The sequence below is a fragment of the Ambystoma mexicanum genome, chromosome 9 (assembly GCF_040938575.1).
Source record: "Ambystoma mexicanum isolate Mex_15411 chromosome 9, UKY_AmexF1_1, whole genome shotgun sequence".
Lineage (NCBI taxonomy): Eukaryota > Metazoa > Chordata > Amphibia > Caudata > Ambystomatidae > Ambystoma > Ambystoma mexicanum.
The window spans coordinates 1117569024-1117590392 of NC_090931.1; the positions used below are offsets into that span (position 1 = coordinate 1117569024).

At 46.4% G+C, this 21369-nt stretch overlaps 1 protein-coding gene across 2 annotated transcripts in view; it reads right to left on the minus strand.

The window, feature by feature from the left end:
- RIF1 (replication timing regulatory factor 1) overlaps positions 1-21369 on the minus strand; it is a 1074525-nt gene that overhangs the window by 691430 nt on the left and 361726 nt on the right. For both annotated transcript variants that reach the window (XM_069616488.1, XM_069616487.1), the window contains one exon: positions 8690-8839. In XM_069616488.1, coding sequence (XP_069472589.1) covers positions 8690-8839 — 150 coding nt within the window. The remainder of the gene's footprint in view (positions 1-8689; positions 8840-21369) is intronic.

Sequence of the window (21369 nt, forward strand, 5' to 3'; positions counted from 1 at the left end):
TTTCCTAGATTCCTTTAGGATGTCCATACACCTCTGTGGTAAATTGAGATGTCCAAACTCTATGACCTCAGGAGCCATGCTGCCAGGTTCATTGAGTTGGGTTGCTGATGCACTGTTTGACCTTGGTGCTGTGACAGTAGGTTGTACCAGGCTGGAAGTTTGATGGGCTCGCACACCGCCATCCTGCGTAGGTGTGGGAACTACGGTTGTCTTGCCCACATGGGAGCAACTAGGACGAGCGTCATCGACTCTGTTCATCTTGTTCACCACTTTCCTGATGAGGAGTTGGTGGAAAAGCGTACGCAAACATCCCTGACCAGTTCATCCACAGGGCGTTCCCCCTGGGAGTCTGGTTGGGGGAACCTGGATGCAAATCCTGGGCATTGTCTGGTTTCGTTTGTGGCGAATAAGTCTATAGTGGGGAAACCCCACTGAGAGAAGATATCTTCTACAACCTCTCCATGTAGAACCCATTCGTGTTCCTCTGGGAGGGAGTCTCTGCTCAGAGCATCCGCTAGGGAATTGAGCTCCCCTGAAACATGTGATGACAGGAAGATGTTCCGTCTGAGTGCCCATATCCAGATTTTCTGGGCAAGCTTGGACAGATTTGGCGAACGAGTCCCTCCTTGCTTGTTCAGGTAGAACATGGCGGTCGTGCTGTCCGTCCGGATTTGCACTGACAGGTTTAGTAGGTAGGGCTCGAACGCTTGAAGCGCTCCGAATACTGCCAGAAGCTCTAGCAGGTTAATGTGGTTCTTGGCCACTGAGGGAGACCAGAGACCCTGAGCTGTGTGGTGGAGATTGTGAGCTCCCCACCCAGTCAGGCAAGCATCGGTAGTGACTACTGCCTGTATTTCGGGATCGTAAAAGGGTTTCCCCCTGTGCAAGATTCGCTCTTGTCCACCAGTGAAGGCTTTGTACCAGTGTTGGCGAAACGACCACTAGATCGTCCCACTGACCACTTGCCTGAGACCACTGTTTCGCCAACCATTCCTGCATGGGACGCAGGCGCGCGTGGGGGACCAGGTAAATACATGACGCCATCATGCCCAGCAAACGCATTGCTTTGCGTACCGTTATTTGGTGACCGGACTGATATTGCGGAATTTGCAGTAGTATATTCCGAATTCTTTCCTCTGTAGGAAATGTCAACCCCTCTTGAGTATCTAGGATTGCTCCTAGGAACTGTTTGGAGGTGCTTGGCACCAGGCTTGACTTTCTCATTGATTGAGAAGCCTAATTCGTGGAGGAGGTCGATAGTCCTTTGAATGTTTGTCCTGCAAACTACTGGGGTTTCCCCCGTTATGAGCCAGTCGTCCAGATAAGGGTACACCGGGATTGCCTCCCTCCGTAGGTGTGCAGCCGCCACCGCCAGTATCTTGGTGAATACCCTTGGTGCCGAAGCTATCCCGAAGGGCAGTACCTTGAACTGGTAGTGCCGACTGTCCACCTTGAAGCGCAAGTACCTTCTGTGCGCTGGGAACATGGAAATATGAAAATAGGCATCTTTCATATCCAAAGTTGCCATGTAATCCCCCTTTTTTAGGAGGGGGATTACCTCTTGTAGCGTAGTCATTCGAAACTTTTGGGGCTTGACATACTTGTTGCCAGGCCGTAAATCCAATACTGGGCGCATTGTCAAATCTTTTTTTGGCACAAGGAAGTAAGTTGAATAAATACCCTTGTTTACCTGGTGTCCCGGGACGAGTTCTATCGCGTCCTTTGCTAGCAGATTGGCGATCTCCGAGGAGAATCTTCGGATGTTCTAAAGAGTGTACTCTTTGTCGTGGAGGATGGTTCCGGGGACGCTGCAGTAGTTCTATACAGTACCCTGCGGATACTGTTGACAGCACCCATCTGTCTGATTTGATCCCTTCCCAAGCCTGGGTGAAGTTGGAAATGCGTCCCCCTACTGGGGTTGCGTGAGAAGGGACCCTGAACTGAGCGTCACTGCTTTGGTGGAGGCGTGCCGCCTCCTCTACTGGGGCTGCCTCTGCCTTTACCACGTCCTCTCCTATTACCCCTGCTGTAACCCTGGGTAGACTGTTGGCTGTTCCACTGTGTACCCTGCCCCTGGGAATAGTTTGATCCTCTGAGAATTTTGGCCGCGTGGGCGACGAATAATTTCCATTCCCTCTCTGGTTAGGGGGTTTATTGGTTAGTTGGCCAAGGGACTTGAGTGTCTCATTCGTCCTTGGCATTCTTCAGCGCGTCCTCGACCGCCTTACCAAACAGATTGGCTTCCACCGGTTTGTCCAACAATGATGCCTGGGTTTCTGCCTTAAAACCAGACTGGCGTAACCACGCATGTCTCTTGATAACAGTACCTTCTGCTATCAATCTGCCTGCGTTGTCCGCGGCGTCAAAAGTTGCTTTTAAAATGCAACCAGACACGGCTCTTCCCTCTGCCAAAATTTGTGCTAACTGGCCCTTTAAGGGTTCTGGTGCAGAGGCTATGAGTGCCGCGACTTCTTCCCACTGATGGCAGTTGTAGCTGGCCAACAGGGTGGTGGAGTTTGCAATCCTTGCCCGATAGGCGGACGTTGAGGCTACTTTCCTGCCGAAACCATATAGTTTCTTGCTCTCCTTGTCTGGATCTGGAGGAGCTTCGGACGATGACAAGGGTGTTCCAGCCCTCTTACGAGTGTTAGTGACAACTAGGGAGTCTGGCTTCAGATGTCCTTATATAGAGAGGGTCAGACTGGGCTGCCCTGAAAAGTTTTTCAACTCTGGGATTGACTGCTCTGGTGAGGTTCGGGTTCACAAGGGACGGGTCTATTCTTCGCTGAATAGACTTAAGGATAGGGATGGTCTGGGCAACAGGCCTCCTTTCTCCCACAAACTCCTCGGCGAAGTCCCTCTCCTCCTGGACACCGTGGGTGTCAATATGGAAATGTTCTGCTGCTCGCGCAAGAACCTCGTTCAGGAGGAACCCTTGACAGGGGAGTCGGTAACCGGGGCTTCCTTCTCTACCGGGGACTCTACTCTGTAGATTTCAGGGTCTTCCTCTTCCTCGTCCTCATCCCCATAGTAGCCCGTCCCAGTTTGCTCTTCTACCATGCCAAATTCTGGGTCCTCACCAAAGGTCTCTCCTTGATCGTCCCATAGTCCGCTGGCCTGACACCACTGGCTGTTGAGCCACTCTTGCACTGGGCGCAGGCGCGCGTGAGGTACCAAATAAATACACAACGCCATCATGCCTAGCAAGCGCATTGCTTTGCGTACCGTCACCTCTCGACCGGCCACATATTGAGGGATCTGAAACAGCATGTTTTGGACCCTCTCATTGGAGGGGAAGACGAGGCCGTCCTGTGGTTGAATTAGAGCCCCTAGGAATTGTTTGATCTGGCTGGGGTCTAGGCTGGACTTCTTTTCGTTGATGGAGAAGCCCAGCTGGAACAAAAGGTCTACAGTCTTTTGGGTATTGGAGAAGCATGTTTCGTAAGAATCCCCTGTTATGAGCCAGTCGTCGAGGTATGGGTAAACTGGGATGGACAACCTGCGCAGGCGGGCCGCTGCCAGTACCTTCGTGAATACCCTTGGTGCAGATGCTATGCCGAAGGGTAGCACTCTGAACTGGTAGTGTTTGCCCTCTATCATGAACCTGAGGTATTTTCTGTGCGCTGGCAACATTAAAATATGAAAGTATGCATCTTTCATGTCTAGTGTTGTCATGTAATCTCCTTGCGATAGCAGGTGGATCACTTCCTGTAAGGTCACCATACGAAACTTCTGGGGTTTGACAAACTTGTTCGCTGGGCGCAGATCTAATACAGGGCGCATGGTTAGGTCCTTTTTGGGTACAAGGAAGTACACTGAATAAATACCTTCCGTTACCCGAGATAGAGGCACGACCTCTATGGCTCCTTTTTCCAGTAGTTCTACTTCTTGGAGAAGGATGGCAAGGTGTTCTGGTGTCATGCGTCGTCCCCTCGGGGGTCGGGAGGGGACGCGAATCTTCGCGTCACTTGGTGTTGTTGGGGGCTTGGGAGCCTCTGGGGGTGGACCCCCGACCTCTCCCTTTGCCACGGCGCTGGCCTCTTTGGCTGTACTGCCCACTATTGGTCTGGTAATTGGTGGCAGGGTACTGTTGCTGCTGATTCTGCTGTTGGCGTTGGCCACGAAAAAAGCGTTTGTTGCCATAGCCGCGTCTGGTCGTGGGCTTAGAGATCTGGTCAAGAGTTTTGATAGTATCCAACTCTTTTTTAGCCATCTCCAGAGCCTCATCCACCGCTTTCCCGAAGAGGTTTGAGTCTTCAATAGGTTTATTTATTAAACACGCCTATGTCTCCGGTTTGAACCCTGAGTTACGCAGCCATACATGGCGTTTTAGGAGTATTCCCTGAACCAGGGAACGTCCCGCTGTCTCTGCAGCATCCAGAGAGTTCTTCACAATGCTCTGGTTGACCTGGGTTCCTTCGCCAATAGTTGATAGCAGGCGTGTCCGTAGTGGTTCCGGCGCTTCTTCGGCGTCTTTGCGCAGTTTGGCCCACTGCGCGTCCGCGTAGCTAGCTAGCAAAGAATTGTTGTTCGCAATTCTTGCAGAAAAGGCAGCCGAGGATGTGACTCTCTTTCCAAGGGCATATAATCTCTTGCCCTCCTTGTCAGGTGGTGCCTCGCTGGTGGACAGCGGCACCCCTGCCCTCTTCCTTGTATTAGTTACTACAAGGGAGTCAGGAATAGAATGTCCCCTGATGTACAGCGGGTCTGAGGGTGAAGGAGTGAAAAGTTTTTCAATTCTTGGATTAACTCCTCTGATTAGTGCGGGCGTGGATAGCGAAGGGATGATTCTTCTCTTCACTGAAGCGAGGAGGGGAATGGTCTGGCTGACCGGGGGTTTCTCCTTAATTACTCTTTCCACAAAGTCTATTTCAGGAGAGATCTCCCCAGTGTCCAGTTCGAAATGTGCTGCTGCTCTGCGCAACAGGGCATTGAATGTGGGCTGATCGTCTATGGGAGACGTGTTCCTAACAGGTGAATTGTCAGGAGGATTTAGGTTCAGGACATCAGTGTCCGAATATACTTATGGGGATTGCCAGGGATGGGAAGGCCCTTCTGGATTTTCTCCGAAGCCTTCTCCTACCATGTCTGGGCTGTCTTCCAGACCTTCCTCCTGGTTCTGTCCCTCTTCATCGTCCACAAATTCATCCTCCTCCAAGTATTGTTCCTCACCAGTGAGGTCATACACATTATGGAAATCTGAGGCTGTGTCCTGCAGGGGATTGAATAGTCTCGGATATTTAGCCCTGGGGTCCTCCTGAGGCCCTTCTCTTGGGAGTGGGAGGGTTCTGGGTCTTCATAAACCTCTCCATTTTCTCCATGCAGAGATGGAGCCTTTGCATGGTCTCATGGGGTACCCCTGAGCGGTCTAGCGGGGGAAAATTAGTGTCTTCTAGCTGAAAACGGCTCGACCTCTCCCATAACGTCGAGGAAAGTGTCCCGTCGCCTTCCGAAAAGCCTTCCGGTGTGCTGGGGGTCCCCCCGACTGAAGGGGGTAGTCCCTGCCTTTCTTCAGGCTTTTTCGGCGTGTCTTTCGACCTTTGCGTAGCGCTCGACGTGTCTTTCGGCGTACGCTTCTGGGCGTCTGCTACAACGATCCTCGCCAAGCTCTCTGCGACTCGTTTGTCAGAGGAGGGCTGTGGTTTCGACGTTACGGGTGTCGATCGTTCTACGGCGGCGTGCGCTCTCTGCTGGTGCGCGCCGGCCGATGGTTTGGGGGCAGCGCCCTTATTTGCCGAAAGCCCAGTCGCCGGTCGCGGCTGCGAGAGGGGCTTCGAACCTGAACGGTCCGAGGAGGCCGCCGGTGGAACCTGCGTCTCCTTGGGCGCTGATGCTTTCTTCGTCTTCGACGAAGAAGAGCCGTGGGTTGTGTGCTTATGCGTGGTATTGTGTGCATCAGTGTCGCCGGGGTGTTCATCCCCATAAGCAGGGCGTGAGCCGAGCCCGTCGGGGCCGGGGACAGACAACGAAGAGCGCGAGCGCTCTTTAGAGGGGTCTACGACTTCCGTAGCGGAGGTCGTGTTATCACGTTCCTCGTCACTGTCGGTGGTAGCAGCGGCGGGTGAGGAATCGGCCTTCGACATAGCGTAGGCCGCCCACCTCTTGACCCTACGGTCTTTTAGAGTCTGTGGCTTAAGAAGCCGACAAGCCGTGCATCCCTCCTCTTTGTGATCGAGGGGCAAGCAGCGGTTACACCGTGAATGCGTGTCCTTCCAAGTGAACTTGCCCTTGCAACGCGGGCAAAACCTAAAGGGTGACCTCTCTATAGCCGAGGCAGTAAATCGTGATAACGACCCCAAGGGAAAGGAAGGGGAAAAGGAAAGGCATTCTCAGAAAGGAAACAGATGTCCCACGACCCCACTCTCCCTACTGTATTTGGCCTGCGAGGCCAGGCCACTTGTTCGGCAACGCCGAAGGATCTCCTCCGCTCGTCCCCTCCGTCGAAGATCTTGCTCGGCGGAGAAACAGCTTCACAACTGCGTCGAGGGAGGGATCTATGTGTTATATATTAATAGGAAAACGACCAAAGGTCGAGGAGATGAAATCTGCCAAGGAGCTCTGCGTAAAGGCGACCAGTAGCTGGGCGGAAAAAAAACAATCCGAGGGACCTCGACGCGTGAGGGATTGTGGGTACAACGCACGTCACTATAGGGATAGTGTTTCAGACACGCCTTGTCGACGTCCCCTTTTCGACTACGAAAAACAAAATGCAATACTCCGCAGTGACCACTGGATGTCGGACCTATGCACAGCATGTGATTCTAAGCAGATTAACAAACATCAGAAATATATATATATATATATACACAAAGATTTATTAAACATGTAAATGCACATTAACACCTAACAATCTTATATGCTTGATTCGGGTGAGGAAGAACATGGGGTCGTGGGTGCAGAGGTCACTTTCCATGTCAGAAGATGGTCACGTTGCTCAGCAAACGGTTCATCAGCTTCCAGAAGCTGAAGCCAAGAAAGATCGACTTCTGCGGTAGAGACCTCTTCAGGACACCTCAAAGGGTTGAAGGATTGTCCCATCGAAGGTCACTATGGTCAGGCGGTGACAGGCGATCGAACAGCGGTGAACACAGAAGCAGCCTCAGCACAGCATCCCTTGGAGTGAGACTGCTGAAATTGCAAGGACAGGCGACTGTTGCAGCAAGGTAGCCCAGGAGAGAGCTTGCCAACCCACTAGGTGGGCCAGGGACACTTCCAAAGGCTCCCAAGGAACGGATCCTTAAGCAGGGGTTGAGACTGGCTGTTCCAGTAGTCCATGGGTAGAAGCACCAACTACTGTCTTCTGAGATCAGGCAGATGATCAGGGCTTCACTGGGCCAATCACTAAAGTCGATGCTAGTCCAGGGTAGAGCTCAGCCTCAGGTCAGTGGGCTGCTCTTTTTTTTTTAGCAGTCTTGGGTCCAATAATGATCTGATTAACAGTTGCAGGAGCCCTCCTTTTATCCAAGATTCTGGCGGGGAGCAAGCCCAAGTCGGTCCAACAACAGTAAGGATTTGCACCATTCAAACAGCCATGGGTTGTCCAATCCTGGAAATCCACTGGTCATCCGTCCAGCTAAATTATTTTGGGTGCCAGAGAATGGACGGCAGGCAGACCATCCCGGTCTACTCCCCTGGATCACAAACACAAGCCCCCCCCTTGCCCACGAAACCACAGGTTTTCCCGCGAAGGGATACTCGAGAAGGCAGGAAGGCAGACAAACAATATGGCCAAACAAGGGAAACATCTGGTAGCCTGCCATCTTAGGGTACTAGCCACCATTACTAGCCATTTACGGTAAATGCAAAAGTTCACTAGAAAAAAATATCACAAAAACTGTAAAAAAAATAATGTTTACACAAAAACAAACTGCAGCCACCACTTTGTCTTTGGCACATTGTCAAAGTAACCAAAAAGCCATTATATAAAAAGTTAAGGATACAAAAGTATCCCAACTGCATTTCCCTGTAAGGTGATGTGTGAAATTATAAAAAAATACAAGAATTCATAGAGAGGCATAGTTAGGGACTGGTCAGTGTCCCCACAGGAATGAGCAAAACAGGCAAGGGAAGCAAGTCAGAAGGCTTTAGTGGCGTCCAAAAAGCCAGGACAGGCTTCAACACACAAATAATGGGGTTCCATGGCAATCTATGCAGGGAAAGGTGCAAACACAAATATTTCCTCAAATAGAATATACAGATTTTCATGGTGTACCAGTCTTAAAGAGCACAGTTGAGAAGATCAATATGCAACCTTTTCACACCATGAAAATAGTTAATTTATGTTCTTTGTATCCACAATGGATCACAGGTTTTTTTTTTTACTTTATTCAGTTACAACAAACCGCTATGACAATTCTCTTATATTCAACTATTAAAATACATTGACAGACAATTGACTGGCGACCAATACATTCGTTTTAACATCCTACTGCATAAATGAGGTCTAGTTCATCCGGTGAAAAATTGTCATAAATCATTTACTCCCCCTAACCGACAGTGCATTTAATTTAATGCAACAATAACTTTTTGCTCCGTTTGAATATAATGATTGCACCTCGATAGTCCTAATTGCATTGGCAAGTCACAAGTATTTGAAGCTGCTACTTTATGACATTTCAGAATTCTGCAGCGGCAGGGGAAATTCATCTCTAGGTATAGCTGGCATAAATAAAAATAAGAATCCACTCACAGCCACAGTCTCCTCTCCTATCCCAGCCAGGATCTTCAAACACAGCTCCTCACAGCACACATTCTCTTCCGTTGTTGCAACCAATGCTGCACAGCGGGCAAAGGCTCGGTACAAGTCCGACCAGGTGCGCAGCAAGGATTTCATTGTGGGCTGCAACAAAACACAGGTAGGAGTACAGATCTGAAATGTCGGATTGTTAATACTGGATTTGGTATAATAGATGCAGCAAACTTCTAATAAAACATGTACTACTAGTTCAACCCTTTGACCATGCATTTAATACCATGCTTAAATGTAGTTAAGCAGCAACTCTAAAGAGGAAACTCAGCTCTCCTGCAGACAATCAGGGGGGCGAGTCATCTATAACTCACTCAGTGATTTTGACGAGCAATACGTTGGTTCATAACATCCTTGTATATGGTGAATTCAGCAAAAGAGCCGCAATACAAGTTTCCTTTGTGCTGCTGTCAGCCTCCTCCTGCGAGACCTCAGCATATCTGTTGGCACTTGGGATTTTCCTGACACGGGTTAGACAAATGCATTACTTTTGTATCTCACTTGCCCTTGTTCCTTTTAGTGCCCATTCTTAGGACAGTACTGGTCAGGACACTCCCTAAGATTGCCAGTACTGTGGGTCCTTATCCTCCATTTTAACTGTATGATTTAGCACCATCAAACCTCAAGAGCAGTAGTGCAGGGGAACCCAGTGACCAGTTTTCCAGGGGGTTTTCAACTTCGCGGCTCCAAAGCAGCCTAGGGTATGATCTTATTTTGTCACTGTGAACTACTGATGGGGCACATTTTCAGAACTGGCCCTGCGGTTGGTTCCGAGAGGCTAAACTAGTTGGTGAATAAGACTGAAGTAAACGTAAAGTCCGATTCTCTCGAGGTGATACAGGAAGAGAAGTTAGGCAAACTTCAGGAAATCAGGGGCTGCTGTGTAGTGCAGTTAATGCAGAAAAGTAATTAAGCAACACAATAAATACAAGACTCATTTACTATTTACACACAAACACTTAGCAATCCTAAAATGAGACTACACAACACTTACATCCCAAATCATTTAAAAACACAATCTTTGACAGTAAAGCAGCAAGAGCACACAATAAAACACAATCGGCCCTCACTTGAGTGGTATTTTCCCCCACACAGGTAATTGAGCTATTCAATGCCTCAAATATTCAACTGTCAAGCAAGTACCCAGTTGGGGGGCATGGGTAGGTTCAGGGGTCAAACTCTTCCCCTGAACCGGTTTTACCAAAGGCAACAGTTCAGTGGAAAATGGCATTTAAAAAAAAAACACTTGTAGTAAACTGGCAAATTAAGGGGACACTTCCGATCCCATTGAACTAGGGGCCCGGAGGGACCCTTGGCTGGAACTCCGCCCATCATGGCCAGGTAAAGTTAGTAGGCTAGGGAGTGGACTTCGAACCTATGCAATCCCTATGGGGCAAAGGGCAATCTGAAACATGGACACTTACACCCATTGATCTGATTTTCGTGGTGACCTACCACAGGGCACCCAGAATAGTCTGACCCTTCAGTCGATTGAGTCCAGGCATTGCAGGTGTAGTGGAAGAAATGTGTGTCAGATTGGGCTATGCACCGGCTCAGATCTCCAGTTCTAGAATTGCTCTGACAGGCTTGAGGCTGGACAGGCCAGACATCTCAGGAGAGCAGCCACGGCAACACCCATGACGTGGTGGTACCATCAGGATGCAGCAGGCGAAGTACAGTGTAGAAACGCCGGTCAGTCAGCAAGTTTGACCCACTAGTCCTGGACCACAAGTCTAGGATCTTCAGATTCAGAAGCTCCCGCTCGGGATGGCAAACGTAGCGACAAAAAGATGTAGTCAGCAGATAGGCAGGCCACAGCATAGTCCCAGGACACTTCGGACGTCCATTACAGACTACTGCGTGGTGCAAAACACGACTGGTTTGATCCTACAAGTCCATGTGGAAATGCACTAGTGTCTTTGGTCACAGACAGAACAGAAGTGCTCCAATGGTAGATGGCTTGGGCAATGCTGTTGCTCTGTAGCAGCACTCTTCCTGGTCTTCAGTGCAGGCTGCTCTTCAGTCGCTGGGTTATCTCCAGAATGGCTGCGCGCCGTTTAGCAAAGCTCTGTTTTGCCAAGGGCTGTCTGTGGCTGTCCTGTTCTGCCCGAGAGGCTGGTCTTCACCTTACCTGACACTATGGTGTGTTTTTGCTTAAAAAATCTTCAGAGTGGCTAAACCACTCCCCCCTTACCCAGAATCCCATTAGTATCAAGGTGCTTGCGCCGTTTAGCAAAGGCCTGTTTTGCCAAGAGCCGTCTGCGGCTGGAGTGGCAGGGGTGCAGTGGTGAAGTCTTGTAAATTATTTGTCTAATTGATTTTCATGGTTCTTGTCAGTTACACTTGATTTATTTGATGCAAATTGATGCTCTATGTTATCTGTTTATCTCAGCTGTTGTAACGCGTGGTTCGGGAGCCTGCGTGTGTCAATATGCTCTCCATCAACGTTTTGCTTTATTTCGCTTTTCATCTTATTCTTTCTTTTCACTCCTGTCGTCTGTAAAGCCTTCAAGCATTATTATTGCCCGAATTATTAAATTCCTTTCTTATTTTAATTGTCATTGTAACCATCACTGGTCTGCTCTCCGTGCGGGGAAGTGTTTAAAACTGCAAAGTTTCTCCTGTTTCTAAGGTCGTATAATCAATCTCCCGTCACTCAGGTTATTGTTAGGGGGGGGCCCAGATCACCAGACCCCACCTCCGCTCTGCATCCATGCAGGGCGGACCGGAGGGGGCACCCTCTGGCATCCGGTTTACCGTATGCTACATCCAGCATCAGGAGGACCGCGAGGGGCACCCTGCGGCCTAAACAGCTCCGGGGCACCGGAACTGCAGGACCAACGGCCTCAGTCCTGGGGTCACCACAGATAATAAGGCAATGTATGAAAAACAATGCATTTCAAACAAACTCATGTTTATTAAATGAAATGTAACTCACCCTTCCTGAAGAACCAATGAACTTGGGGAAACACGTGTCGAGGGCATTTCAAAACTATCTGAATTAACTCTTAAGATGGAAAATAAAGGATTTCTGTTTGACAAACTAAGCACTTCATTGGACTTTCACGACAAGAACATATCTAAAGGTGCGCAGGACTGAATGACTAGAACCATCCGATTCGCTTTCCAGTATCTGAAACACTGCAGTCGGAGTGATCCAGTCATCCCTCAGCAGCACCTAACATTACAAATAAGAAGACATTTATGTTTACTAATCCAGTTCGCCTCATAGCTGTTTTCTAGGCTGCAAAAGTTACTTGTACTTCATTGGCTGTTCCAAACAAATGGGCAGCACTGGAATAATTCGCAATAAACCCCCCCATCTACTTTTGTCCAACAAAAAACAAAGACGGAAGAACTATACAGAAAGGAGAAAAGTGGACCGGTGCGTGCGTGTGGCCTTCCTTGCCTGCTGCCTGAATCAAGGCACAGCAAAGAAAAGAAGACTGTGGTCCCACGCGACCAGAAGGAATACTTCAAAAGACACAGAGAAGAACGTTCAGCTAAGCAGGAAGGAGCCATTATAAAGGCCTGAGTGCTATGCTAATTAATATGCGGAGTTCGTGCGCAGAGTTCAGTCTGCAGCAGTTTGGGACGAGAGAGGAGCTTCAGCTACTAGTGGAATTGTACTTTGCATCTGCTGGGCGAGTGTTCCTTTAAGGAAACAACATCTACTCCCCTTAAAAACTACAGGCGAGCGCGGAGCGCGCGCGGAGTTCGTGCGCAGAGTTCAGTCTGCAGCAGTTTGGGACGAGAGAGGAGCTTCAGCTACTAGTGGAATTGTACTTTGCATCTGCTGGGCGAGTGTTCCTTTAAGGAAACAACATCTACTCCCCTTAAAAACTCCAGGCGAGCGCGGAGCGCGCGCGGAGTTCGTGCGCAGAGTTCAGTCTGCAGCAGTCAGCAGCGGAAGCAGCGGAAGCAGAGGTAAGCCCAGAGGTAAGCCCAACACATGGCCGAATCCGGACCTCAAACCCGCGCTAAGCTAAAACAATCAGCACACTTGCGAGACTGCACCGCAAATCTGTTGATAACACGCGTTCATAGCGATGCGGTCAATAGAACAAGAACATTAGACGGCTATGACTGGTCAAAGGGACGACACGAAGAGGGCGGGGAAGGCCGAACAACAGCCACAAATCGTATAAGTACGTCTAGTACAAACCCCCGACTCACCCCCTCGTGCACCCCGACAAAAATGCAACCTAAATCCTTAGTCCAAATTGCCACGGAATGTATCACCAATACAAAGAAACAGGAAAGAGCCCCGTGGGGGACACTCAGAGACTAAGGAAACTGTCGAGACTACCTCAGAAGTGCCAAACGCCGACGCCCACACAAACACTAATAACGACGCTGAAAACGCCCTGCGGGTCGAGGCGGAGGCCTCGACCAGCATGGCAGTGTTGACAGCTGACGATCTTGAGGCGATCGGCCCCCGAACGAACAACGAAACAGAGAAGTATCACGCCAACAAAACCATGGAGACAACATCAAATGCGATTGAGGTAAACATAACGGCTTTTCAATCACCCTTCGATGTAACTGACATCGAACTGCTGGAAATAGAAGTACCCTCACACTACACTGATACAAATCCTGTGAGATTCACTTTCCCAGATAAAGGGCAAGATCCCTGCATAAGTTCGACAAACACAGTGACCATCACACCTTGCGCAGGAGTTAAACTTCCTGCTGCTGGGTCCCTCCTCAAAGCGGTGAAACAGACAAACGACCACAAGCAAAACACTGATCCCATGGAGTGTGGATTGAAATGTACTTTTGCGAACGCCACGCTCAACGCACGGAGCACCTTAAACAAACCCAAACGAACGACATCCCCACAAATGGCGATCCCGCAGATCCCCGTACCAAAACCACATACGTATGAAGTGGACCTGGCCGGACGCGAAGCTCGGCTCACTGATCGTCTCAAAGCAGACTTTGAAAAAATGAAAGAACGTATGTCTGAGACTTTCGCAAACAATAACACCAAACATTCGAGCTCGACAACTGCTAAATCCCAGATGGAAGTTAGGCGCTGTGCGCAATACAATGCTCACCTTAACACCACAGCTTACCCGCATATTGATGAGACTACGCAGAGTGAGGATCTGGATGCCCTCAGTACAGCCGAATTGGTCTCTCAGCCCTTGACCCCCTACAACCGGGACAATAGACCCCCCCAAAAGACCCTCGAGAAAAAGATAAGTACAAGGCCCCTGTCCCACTGCTCCATTCCAAAAACACAACACGATTTGAATGGAGGTCCCAAGCGGACAGATGAAACCTTAGACCGCAGAGCACAAGGGGACAGCGTACCGAGTAACTATAGCGACGGCAACAACTCAATGCACGGCCACAAGGAGATTTACGTGACATCGAAATCAAACTTGTCGGCAGCTGCCGCTATACAGATCCACAACAACGTTCTGGCTGCTACATCACTTGCATTAATCCCGTTTACTAAGCTCTACGAGAACCTACATGAAACATCGCAAAACAATGGGGCGATACTGGGCCAACTGAACGAAAAGTTAACAAAAATGGAAAGCATGTACACAACGCTGCGAGAACGCCTTGACAAGGAAACCGAAACCTCCAAATTGTGGCTCAACAGACTGAACGAAATAACAGTCCAAGACATCCTGGAAAAAAAAAAACTGATGGAAACCATGATCGAATGCATGAACCAACTGATCCAAACCAAGAGCAATTTAAAAAAGGCTCACGAACAAAATACAAACGATAACAACGTGACAAAACGGGCACAATTGCCTTCCGATCTCAAAACGGCGGACCCAAACAACATTGCTGACCACCAAGCTGAGGTTAGAGAACATCTGATTACCCCAGATGAAAACACGACTTCCCACAACAAACCCTCAAACAATCTAATCACAGCTGAGCGCAATTCCTCTTACCCCACCGAAACCAAACAAGACAGCAACATCGAAGGCGCAGTACTCGGATCAGCTATAATTGATAGACCAGATGAAGTGGCCAATAAAGATCGCTGCGAAAAGAACAAAACACCACAATCCCCGCCCAAAGCACACTGCTCATTACCAAAAATGTCATTCGGAATATTCACGGGACCTGCAAAAACCTTGACGACCGTGAATTCAAAGCAGAGTGAGCAAGGACCAAGCTGTGGCCCAACCGGCAAGAGAAAAGAAAAAAAGAAACACTGTGCATCGCACAAACAAACCAGCAACTCAAAGAAATTTATAAGAAACCTAACCACACCTGCAAAATCAGGCTTATTCGAAAGAGAAAAAAAAAGATGAGCCATCTAAACCAAAAGATACGGAAACGTTGAAAAGTGCTGAAATCACAACGTCCAAACCTCCGAAAACAAACCCTAAAAAACGACAAAGATTGGACTCAGACGTACAATCAACCCAATCCGTGCCATCATTAGAAGACCTATGCAACCTTTCAACCTACGACGACGAGTCCGAGGATGAACACAATCTTGAGGCACGAGTGTCTAGTCCAATACACCTCAATGCAGAGGAACTTGAGGTTAAAAACGCCTCAAAGAAAAAAATAAATCCCTGGTTGACAAAAATACAAATTGGACCATACCCTGATGGAGAGAGTGCCGCTAAGAGAAGACCGGCAAACCCGGGGAGAGGCCTAGGGAAAGATATTCACTCAGCTTCTCAAACTGCAACGAACGAGAGCCAACGACTTATGGACCCAGATTCGAAACCAAAAAAATATGTGAAACTGAACCCCAAACAGACAGCAGCTCAGAGACAAAAGGGGGCAAGCCACGCCGAACAGAAAATGAAGGCTGACCTCAAACTATCGGCCCCAAAAATCCTCATTGCGAACGTATTTAAAGACGACAACGATGTCAACCTAAATAGAGGAAATGTCATGCGACTATTACACTCACTACCAGCCCTAAGAACGGTGTCCTCCCATGACATCTCAATAGTCGAATACATCTCGGAAGTACATGCAGACAGAGTCCACCTCCACATAAAATCACAGGCGGTACGAAAGACCATACTGGCTTCCAAAGAGGACCTCCTGCTGCTTGGATTCGAGGTCGCCGAAGTATGGACGGAAAGTCATAATAATCATCTCAATAACAGAATAAACAATTCGAATGAGTCAGGCCACACAAAACGCAGAGATGAAATACGACAACTTCTAACGACAACATATAATCCACAACAGTCTAACGATAAAGGGACAAATGGAAGGAGCAACCATTAGCTAATCCAGAGTGATGGAAACAATCTGTTGACACTAATATCTTGGAACACACGCGGATTTCACCACCTCTACGACGACTTTCCAGTGGACCTAAGCAACAACCTCGTTATCTGTCTCCAAGAAACATGGCTGAGGAGCACGCCGGTGAAAGATGGATACGTGACGTTGCTAAACCCTGCAGGAAAAAACACACAAGGACGCCCGTTTTCAGGGCTCATAACAATGATAAAAATTGGAACCAATTGGGAAGTGTCTGAAACTGAGAACCCAAACATCTTCGTCCAAAGCACGCTGTTACAGCACCACACTGAAAACACTTCCAAAAAACAGTACATACTTTTAATCAATGTGTACTGGAATCCCGCTCAGATAACCAACGGAAAGTTCGTGTCATCAGTAATGGCAATTATAGATAAACATCAACAAACTGATCGCGAGATATCCATCATTGTATGTGGTGATATGAATACAACTTGGTTCAACGCAAATGGGACCCAAATAAAAGAACCCAGGAAGGAAAGGTCTCATAACCTGTCGAGAAGTGCATTATGGTCTATCGAAATGGATATTCGTGATTGCGACATGGCAAATGGACAGGTCGAAGGCGACCTACCACCAAAGAACACCTGGCACGGCATGGGTCACAAGAAAATCTTAGACTACATATGGTTATCAAGACATTTTTGGCATAAGATCGTGAACCTGAAAATAATAGAGACAACAACCAGCGATCACGATGTCTTAGTTCTAACCATGAACTTACCCTCGAAAAAACATACATCTAGAATGGTCCAGAGTCTCGAGGTAAATAATGGCCAAAATAGATTAAGAATAAACAGCAAACAAATAACCACATTAACCAGGAAGTTTCAAAACCCGACAATGATCGACGAAGCGGCCCTAAATTATCTTCCGCTACTACCTTACACCAACAAAGGATCCCTCTTGACGACACATTCAAATAAAACTCACACCCACGCTTGGAGCATTAAAGTTACAGAAGAAAAAAAGAAGACACAAAAAGAAATTCGTCAACTGAAACTACAAGGAGGCCTGGATACATCCATCAAGATAAAACAACGAAAGCAAAAATACCGTAATTGGGTGAAAGCTTTTGCTTTCCTTCGCGATCAAGAACGAGGCGAAGCAATGCTGAGACTGATTAAATCGAATAATTGCAGAGAGATCTGGCAAATCATAAACAAATGCTCCAGAAATCAAGCAAACACAATGGCCAGTGGGGTCACAGAAAGTGACTGGAAAACCCACTTCAACAGAGTGTTCACGAATGGAAACAGCATTCCAATCCAAGCACGTCATGTAGCGGAAGTCGAATGGGACTGCAGCGAGAAAGCCGAAGACATCTCCATGGCAATCACGAAACTGAACAACTCGCGTGCGGCAGGACCGGATGGCATCACCAACGTAATGCTGAAAGCCAACAAAGACGAATGGTCAAACTTCATCACCAAACTATTCGCAAGAATCGCAAAGCATAAAAGAATACCAACCTCATGGACCACGGCCATTATAGTTCCAATTTTCAAGAAGGGTAATCGGGCCGATCCTGCCAATTATCGCCCGATTGCCCTACTGGACACAATTGGTAAGATATTTGCGAGTTTCCTGCAAAAGAAACTATCAGCATGGGCAGAAATGAGGAACATCAATGATTGCCGGCAAACTGGTTTCACCAAGGGAGTCGGAACAGAAATCAACCTGACCCTGGTAAATATACTAAAATTGAACTGTATAGAAAAAAGGTCAAAGCTTTTCATAGCCTTCATCGATATGCATCAAGCATTCGATGCCATAATTCGTGAAAAACTGTGGCAGAAACTAACATCTTGGGGGTGCCCACAGAACTTACTACAGCCTATAAAAGCACTCCACACAATGACGTCAATTCAGATAAGACTAAATGAAAAAGGACTCCTCTCAGAAGCTGTTAATACTCAAAAGGGGGTGAAGCAAGGTTGCCCGCTTGCAGCCTGCTTATTTAAACTATTCATTGCAGATATACCCTTGGCTCTCAGTGATGTGAAGTGCTTTTCACCAAAAATCAATGGACATCACATCAACTGCATCACTTATGCGGACGATATAGTCTTATTCGACAAAACCCAGATAGGTCTGCAACGTCTACTGACACAACTTCATCACTACATGACTATCAATGAACTCAAGATAAATGTCACCAAAACGAAAATCATGCAGATCGGAGCAACAAAAAGCAATAAAAACAAAAATTTTCAGTGGAAGATCGCTGATACACCTATTGCTGAAATAGAAGAAATTAGATACCTAGGGGTAATGATCAACAAATCCATACGAGAATGGAACTGGACACAAGACATCTCACAGCGCATGAAAACACTCGCAATACAAGGCAGACGCATTCATAACCTGTATGGCAAATTCTCACTAATTCCAGTAAAAACGTTTTACCTCCAAAAAGTAATACCAGCTATCACCTATGGTTCTGAGACAGGTTGGAACCTGGACTTTCGTATTTGGGCAAAACTTGAAAGCCTATTTTGGAAGACGGTGTTGCAATTACCTAAATACATATCGATGATCGCCATCAGACACGAACTAGCCATAAACGAACTATACTCGAATGTGATCTGGAAGTCGTTAGCTTTGCTCCGAAAGATGCATATGCCAACACCGGAACCTGCCTACGAGATACTTGCGATAAACAACCGACAACCCCACATAGATCTAATACAGAAATGGACACAAGGTGTGAAGGCGATAATGCAAGCAGCTGATATAAAAATAGAGCTGCTGCTGGCACAACCACAAATCGCAAAACGAAAACTCCAAGATTGGTCCTGGATGAAAAACCTGGAAAATCTTGAAGGTTTGACATCCTCTCTAAAACTCGGACCCACAAAAAACAAATTAAACGCAATGCCGAGATATCTGGTCCAATTCCCTTCCCGATATCACCGCGACAGATTTCTCCAACTCAGATTAAATGCCATTAAGAACAAAGAAATGCTATTTATGAGACACGACCAGGTAACCACAGATAATCTATGCAGACATTGTGGGACAGAAATCGAATCAACAAGACATTTAATAACCGAATGCTCAACGCTCAAAGATCTACGAACTCTCCATTTAGGAAAATTTGCACCGCTGAACATGAATATGGATGACTGGTGGCTTCGGATAATAAGTGGAAGCTCAGTCCACCTCACATGTTCAGCGATAAACTTTATAGACACAGCGTTGAACTCATGAGGACGGAAAGATAAACGAAAGAAAGAACCTAATATGACCAGTCCAATTATGCCCAAGAGGCATGGAAGGAAAACGAGAACATTAATAATGACAGGAAGTGAAAGTTTTGTAATAAAAGTTTGTAATAAACTATATGTTACAATAAAAAAAAAAAAAAAAAACTACAGACAGAACACTTATTTTCAGGTACACGAGTACAACCTACATCAAGTAACACTATTGTAAACACCAAATCTCTCAAAAAACTATTCGAGCATTTGGAATATCTATCCAAAAAGGAGTTATCAAGATGGTGGGAGATCACCACTCTGGAAAAATATTTGGAAGTAGGGAGAATACCCAGAGGTCTCAGGATCTGTATTTTCCCTTCTTTTAGCATAGAAGATGATCTAAAGGACTGGGAAGATCTATTAGTGGCTACATCTAAAGAAATGGTACACAAAATTATAGTTAATACCAAGAAAGCACATTAATGAAATAGAAACAATCAGGAAAACAATGATGAACTCAACATACCGGAAGGCACCTTTAAAAATTCAATTATGGGTAATTACTTGGAAAAGTTTGAACAAGAAATCAAAAAACCGCAAACTTTCTTAAGAGACGAAATGGACTACAAATTCAAACGTGAATACACTTTTCGCAAGAAAATACCCTAAAAAATCCACCCACCAGAAATAAACCAGCGCCAATCACAGTCTCAGAAAATAAAGCCTCAACATCATCCGAAACAGAACTAATAAGTGAAGGAGAAAACGACAATTTGGAAGCAAGCACAGTTTCTAATCAAGACAACACTGAGGAATCCCATAGACCCTATTCTTTTTTTATAAGAATTCAAAAAACATCAGAAGTGGAAATCACAAATAATGACAAGATCACAATTTGCTATGGACGATCACAAGACAGATCCCAACAAAGAAGGAAGCCCAAAAAGGGGCCACAGGGGGAGAATCAACAGCAGAAATAGACGCAAAAGAACAAAGAAGCTCTGCCAAGACAAAGAACCAACCAAGAAAGAAAGTCTAGTTCTGAATCTTTCAAACAAACTATGCAGCAAACCACTTGAAACAGCCCTCAACAAGGGACTCTCAGTACCTCATCATATTCAAACTACTTTCAGGAAATCATTAATGTTTTCAAATTTGGAAGATTAAAACTAAAAAGGATTTTTGCCACAAGAGATCCCAACAAAAGAAAAAAATCCACGACTGAAATCATTTCGTCAGACTTGAGCATCTCGCATTCTCTTAACACTGTAATTACTTAATATCCAAGAAAAAGAAAATGTTCATACAATTGAAACTTTTGCTTCAAACTTAGAATTGGACCTGGCAGAAACATCTTTGAAAAACTAATCTTTCTATCTTCAATTACCTTCATGCAACACAGTGGATATTTTTCAAAAGGCTGTATTAGGAGACCTGAGAACCAATTATCTCAAGAAAAACAAATCAATCAAGAACATAAAATTCAATTTGACAAAATCGGAAAGGAAAGCAATACAATAATTGAAAAATGACGAAAGTCCGATAGTCAAACAAGCAGATAAAGGAGGGAAAATAGTCCTCCTTAATACTGAAGACTACATTCAAATGGCAGAAACACACCTTAAAGATGAAAACGGCTATGAGAAACTATCTACAAATCCGATTCCCAACCTATCTGTAATATGAACTACAAAAACAAAAATTGGAATTGAAAAAGGTTGTCTAACCGATGAAGAAAGGGACTTTTTTAACACTCAACATCCTATTATTGGAAGTATTTATTTCCTACCAAAAATCCACAGAAAATACAAAAACTTACCTAGTAGCAGACCTATAATCAACAGCATAGGGTCCCTAACAGAGCCCATCTCGGCGTACATAGAAACTCGGTTACAACCGCTGGTTCTGAACCCATCTTAATTCATCAAAGACACAAAAGACGTTATACAACAACTTACATTCATAAATTGGGAATCTGACTTCAGGTTAGTAACATTTGATGTAACAGCTCTGTATAAAAGTATAATCCATAAAAAAAGGTGTTGAAACGGTTCAATTATTATTATTTTTTTTCCAAACAAGATCACCATCTTACTACCATCAAAATGAAATGATTTGTGACATGCTGGATTTCACTCAATAATATCT